At 47.2% G+C, this 5,977-nt stretch overlaps 1 protein-coding gene across 1 annotated transcript in view; it reads right to left on the bottom strand.

The window, feature by feature from the left end:
• TEKT4 (tektin 4) overlaps positions 1–5,382 on the bottom strand; it is a 7,253-nt gene extending 1,871 nt beyond the window's left edge. The window contains exons 1-4 of the mRNA XM_005425950.2: positions 4,864–5,382; positions 3,266–3,336; positions 1,908–2,051; positions 496–718 (exon numbers count right to left, since the gene is read on the bottom strand). Of these exons, the coding sequence (XP_005426007.1) occupies positions 496–718; positions 1,908–2,051; positions 3,266–3,336; positions 4,864–5,382 (957 nt within the window). The remainder of the gene's footprint in view (positions 1–495; positions 719–1,907; positions 2,052–3,265; positions 3,337–4,863) is intronic.
• Between the last annotated feature and the right edge of the window lie 595 nt (positions 5,383–5,977).

Here is a 5,977-nt window from a genome sequence, read left to right as displayed (position 1 = left end):
TCCCTACATTTCCAATGGCCTCAGTGCAGGGAGGAGGAAAATCTTTACCCCCAAAGTTTTTAAAGAAGGAGCAGGACATCATTTAAAAAAAAACAGTAAATAACTTTCAAAGAGCACAGAATTCCATGTAAAATCCAGCAAAATCCACAAAAGAAGGAGCTGCTCCACGTTACAGGAAGCTTAAGTCAACTGCCAGGTTGACTTTGCTGCCATTCCAGAAAAATCTGGGAATCCTGGCTCAACCAGAGCTGCCTGATCACCCAGTTTTGGGGTTTAATTCAGGTTTAAAGGGTTTAATTCAGGATTAAGGTGTTTCATTCAGGATTAAAGCGTTTAACTGAACTCCATCCCAACAAAAACCACCAAGATCACAACAAAACCCCAAAACCTCTCCCCGCATCCTAATCCGACACAAAAATATTTCACTCCTATGCAGATCAAACCAATTTTTTTTTTTGGTTTAACGATGCCAGAACTCCACAAAATGCCCTGGACCTGCTGCAGGTGGTTCTCCAGGCGCAGTTTGGCATCGTCCAGCTCCCTGCAGTGGTTGTCAAAGGCCTCGTTGACCGCTGCCCGCTGCATGCGCAGGTCCTCGGACGCGTCGTGGATGATGTTGTTGATCAGGGACCGGAGCTGCACCGATGCCAATTTTTCCTGTTCTGCCCTGGAAATGTTGTCGTGGCTGAACTGGGCCCAGGACTTTGGTGTGGAGGCGCTGGAAGAACAAGGAATGGGGTAAATTGGGAATTTTGGCCTTAAAAAAGGGTTCTTACCCTGGGAAAGTGGGGTTGGCTTTTGGTTGGTTTGGGTCTTGCTTGTGGTGTGGATTCCTCGTGAGGTACAAGATTAATCCTTTAATGAGTTAATAAAAAGTCTCAAATAAATTAATAAAAATTCTTGGATAAATTAATAGAATATTCTAACAAATGAATGAAAATACCTTAATAAATTAATAAAATCCTCCAATAAATTAATGAAAATTCTTGAATAAATTAAGAAAAATCTTCTAATAAATCAATGAAAATCCACGAATAAATTTATAAAAATTCTTGAATAAAAGAAGAAAAATCCTTTAATAGATCAATAAAAATCCTCAAAAAAAGTAATAAAAAGCCTTGAATAAATCAGTTAAAATCCTTGAATAAATTAATAAAATATTCTAATAAATCAATAAAAATCCTCGAATTAATAAAATTCTTGAATAAATTAGGAACAAACTTCTAATAAATCAATAAAAATTCTCCAATAAATGAATAAAAAATCCCCAAATTAATAATCTCTTGCTCCTGTGGCTTCAGAGGGAACTGAAGTCTAAAATAAAATCAGTCCAAGTGCTCCATCTTGAGCTAAAGCTGCTCAAAACATTCACACACATTTTTTTGTCCAGTTCAGTCCTGGCAAATGAACTTGGGAATATATCCAGGATCTAAAGGCTGGAAATAAAAAAAAAACAGGATCTTGACAGGCTGGAGAGGAGAAGGCTCCAGGGAGAGCTCAGAGCCCCTTCCAGAGCCTTAAGGGGCTCCAGGAGAGCTGGAGAGGGACTGGGGACAAGGGACGGAGGGACAGGACACAGGGAACGGATTCACATGGAGAGATGGGATGGACGGGATATTGGGAAGGAATTCCCTGCGAGCGTGGGGAGGGGCTGAAATAGAATTCCCAGAGAAGCTGTGGATGCCCCATCCCTTGGAAGAACCCAAGGATGGAGGTTAGAGCAACCTGCGATGGTGGAAGGTGCTGGGATTGGAACCGGATGAACTTCCAACCCAAATATTCCACGTAGCAAATCCAGCACAGCCTTTCCATCCATGGAGCTGCCTCAAAGCTCTTTCCATGCCCAGTCCCAGCTGGGATTGGGCATTCCAGGTGTGCTGTCCCAGGAGAAACTGGGAATTACTCACTTCTCCTCGAACTTGACGGAGCTGGGGTGGTACTGGACGTCGGTGCTGTCGGTGCAGTAGCCGACGCATTTGTCGTCGATGTTATACGTCTCCACCTTATCTGACCAGTCCAGCTCGCAGTTCTCCTTCTGGATCCGGTTGGATCTGGAAAAGTTGGGATCACAGCTCAGCTGGAAGCAAGAGAACTCCCAACCCAGCCCTCTTTGGGAAGCGCAGCTCCACCCTTGGTGTTCCACAGGGAAACGAGACTGTGAAATTCCTTGCGGGCTGGAAAATCCCAAACTCTCCCTTCCCACCTCCATCTCCTGGAGGACGAACCTGGCTGAGATGGGATTTTGGGAAAAAATTCCAGTGTGAGGGTGCCTGGAAGAGGAGCCTGACTGAGATGGAATTTTGGGAAAAAATTCCAGTGTGAGGGTGGGGAAGCCCTGGAATAGAATTCCCAGAGAAGCTGCGGCTGCCTCTGGATCCTTGAAGTGTCCAAGGCCGAGTTGGAGCACCCTGGGATTGTGGAAGGTCCCTGCCCATGGAACTGGAGAATCTTTAATGATATTCAGATTAAAATTGCTGCTTTGTTGTTAATTATAATTATAATGATTCTAATTATAAAAGCCTGCGGGTTGTTATCAGCTGATAACAGCAGGTGTCACTCTCAGCCAAGGAATTGGGAATTCTCTTGGAAAAGGGGAATAAAATGGGACTAAACTTGGACTAAAATGGGGTTAAAACTGGGCTAAAATGATCTTAAAACAATTAATACCCCCGAATTAAACTCATTAGGCTCCTCTCATGCTCTAATTAATATAACAGAGCTACTTTATATTAATTGACATTTACAGCCATTTTTTATAAAACAATATTTCCTTTATCAGGTAGAACAGGAGCAGATTGAAGGATTTTTGTAACTAAAATATGAAGTTTCCACCATGATTCCTTTATATTGATGGAATTTAGGATACAATAACATCTTTCCAAAGGGTCTGTTAGAAATTCCAAGGAAATAATCCTTTGGAATGACAAGGAATACCTGGCCTGGCACAGAAATTCCAGATTTAAAGTCCACACTGACCTCTGGTGGCAAAAAGATTCCTCTTGGAAAGCTCCTTTGATCCCAAAAATCCCTTTAATAATAATACAAAGATATTCCCAAGAAGACATCCAGAGAATATTTTTATAGCACTGGAATTTAGTGTTGGAAAACAAATCCAACACATTGTGGAGAGCAGGAAAATCTAAATCTACCTGAAAATCTGGGTTTACACGGAATTCCCTCAGCTTCTAAGCCTGGCCTGGCTGAGATCTGTGTCCACCTTTATCCCAGGAATTATTTGGCTGAAGAATCCTGGGAAATGTTTTACCTTATCTGGGTGGCCGCTTGGATGATGGTTCTTTTCAGAAGATCCCGGATATCCCGGATCAGATCCGCTTCCTAAAGAAAAACAGGGAGAATTCCATGGACCCAGAGCAGGAAACACAATCCTGAGGAGGAACCTGAGGATAAATCCTTACATTTCCTTATCTACTCTCACTTTGTTATGGTAAAACTTGGAATTTTGGAGTCACCAGATCCTGAGGGAACTCGGCTGTAAACCTATGGAGGCTGAAAAACCTGGAATACGTCAAAAGCCTGGGAATTCTGTGGATTCCATGGAAAAGTCTGAGTGTTATCCTGTTATGGAAGGAATTCTTCATTGGCACAGATTCCCAGAGAAGCTGTGGCTGCTCCACCCCTGGAATGTCCAAGGCCAGGTTGGAAGGGGCTTGGAGCAAACTGGGATAGTGGGAGAGGGTGGGAATAGTGGGAAGAGGTGGGAATTGATGATTTTTAAGGTCCCATCCATCCCAAACCATTCCAGGATTCCACGATCCCATCAGATTAAAAGGAATAAATTAATTCCCTTCTCAGTTTTGAGATAGGGAAAAATCAGGGAATGTCCCCGTGCCTGGAACCACGGACTTGATGAGCTTTAAAGTCTTTTCCAACCTAAAAATTGTAACAATTCCCACATGGAAATATCCTGCACCAACTCTTCCCTGTTTATATTTTTATCTGGAAAAACCTCTTAAATATTGATTATAAATCAGAAATTACACCCAATTCCCATTCAAAATATTCCTAAATCCTATCATGCCTTCTATGTGGAATCCTAGAATATCCTGAGTTGGAAAGGATTCACAGGGATCAAGAAATTCCTGGTTCTTCCCAGGATAATCCCCAAAACCCCACCAGGTTTAAACATTTCAGTCTGATTCATACTTTTCAAATATTAATCCTCTGGTTTAATGAGTAACCGATCATGAATTGACTCTGATGGGAGGCTGCAGGTGAATAATCATTAATTAATTTATGGGATACTGGAATAGGTGTAATTCCAGGATGGAAAATGTGGTTTTTGTAACATCCAGGACAAGAATGACACTGGAATTCGACAGGAATTTCCGTGACAGGGTTGGATCATCACCTTGGCAAAACTCGGGCAGAATTAATGACAGAAACTGCCAAAATTTGGACAATTTGAGCATGGGAACAGCCAAGGAATATCCCAGTGTTCCTGAACTTCTGGATTGTGGAGTTTTAAAGTGTAACCTGCAGAGAGGAGGGGATTTCAAGGCGAGTAGAGAAGGAATTTATGCCAGAATAGGATTTTTGTGTTGGTGCAGAAAAACTCTGTGTCGGTTTTGTTGGGGTCTGGGCTGAGGGAGGGATCTGCTCTCCTCCAGCCACACTTCCCAAAGTGATTTAATCACTTCCCAAAGTGATTTGAACACTTTTTAAAAACAGTAAGGACTCGAAAAATTCCTTGAAGCGACACCGGGATGGCACGACGGAGCACCAGACCCAGAACCGCAGCAGCAGCAGCCGCAGCTCCAGCTCCTCACTGCTGCTCCTCAATTCAGCGCTGTCACCATCAGAGCAGCAGCTCCAAGGCTGTCACCAACCCCGGGCGCCGCTCACCTTCATCAGCTGCTTCTCCACCTCATCGATCACCAGGTCCGGGGGCTGCCGCCGCTCCCGGCACTCCAGGTTATCGATGACAACCGAGTAGGGCACCTCGGTGGCATCGAGCGCCCGCTCCAGCCGCAGCTTCTGGGCCGCCAGCAGGTTGGTCTCGGCGTCCAGCTCCATGATCTCCTTCTGCAGCTCCACCCTCCAGAAGTGGACGTCCTGCAGCCGCTGGCCCAGCGTGGCCTTGGAGTAGCCCTGGGCTCGCTGCGCGCTGGCGGCCGCATGCTTGACCAGGTGCTTGGCCTCGGCGCGGCCGCGCTCCGCCTGCTCGCCCGTCGTGTACGCCTCGTAGCAGACGCCCGCGTTGCGGCGGTGCCACTCGGGCAGATGGTATTTGGCGGTGCGCAAGCCGGCCACGGCCATGCCGCAGCAGGAGCGCGGCCTCTCGGTGGGGACCACATCGCAGGTCTTGCTGGGCAGCGGGCAGGAGGGAACGACCGGCGGGTGCGGCTCGTCGGGCTGCGCCATGGCGGAGCCTCCGCCGCTCGCCGCTCCCGCCCGAGCGTCCTCGCCTCACCGCGGCAACCAACGCCAGGGCGGGCCCGAGGGTTGATGGACAGCAACATGCACCAATCAGATAGAGGATCCGCCCCGAGCGCGGTACTGATTGGTGCATAAGCTGTCTGTGCCCGCCCCCACGCGGCCCGTTGCCGTGGTAACGGGAAGGCGGTTGCAGTTAAATTGGGAAGGCCAAGGTGAATGGAGGCCGCGAGTTGCGGAGGGCTTAGGGGAAATGCCAGGGATTTTGGGAGGGTGAGGGCACCTCGTTCCAGGAAGGAAAGGAGGGGGTCCAGATCCGGTGCTTAACAGCACCTGGAGCCTGAAATCTGCCACCACCAGAGCCCAGATCCAGAAATTTCTCGTTTCCAGCACAGCCCAAGTCCAGCAATTTGCTGGTACGGAAAGGCAAAATCCGACAATTTCCCGGCACCGCCCAGGTCTGGTAATTCGCCGGTGCCAGGACTCCAGATCCAGCAAATTACTGGCGCCTGCACCACCCAGGTCTGGCATTTGCCAGCACCGGCACCGCCCAGATCTGGCAATTTTCTTTGGCTGGGGCACT

Source organism: Geospiza fortis, unplaced genomic scaffold, assembly GCF_000277835.1.
Source record: "Geospiza fortis unplaced genomic scaffold, GeoFor_1.0 scaffold213, whole genome shotgun sequence".
Taxonomy (NCBI): Eukaryota; Metazoa; Chordata; class Aves; order Passeriformes; family Thraupidae; genus Geospiza; species Geospiza fortis.
The sequence above is the reverse complement of the archived record's forward strand: the minus strand, read 5'-3'. Positions and strand labels throughout refer to the sequence as shown.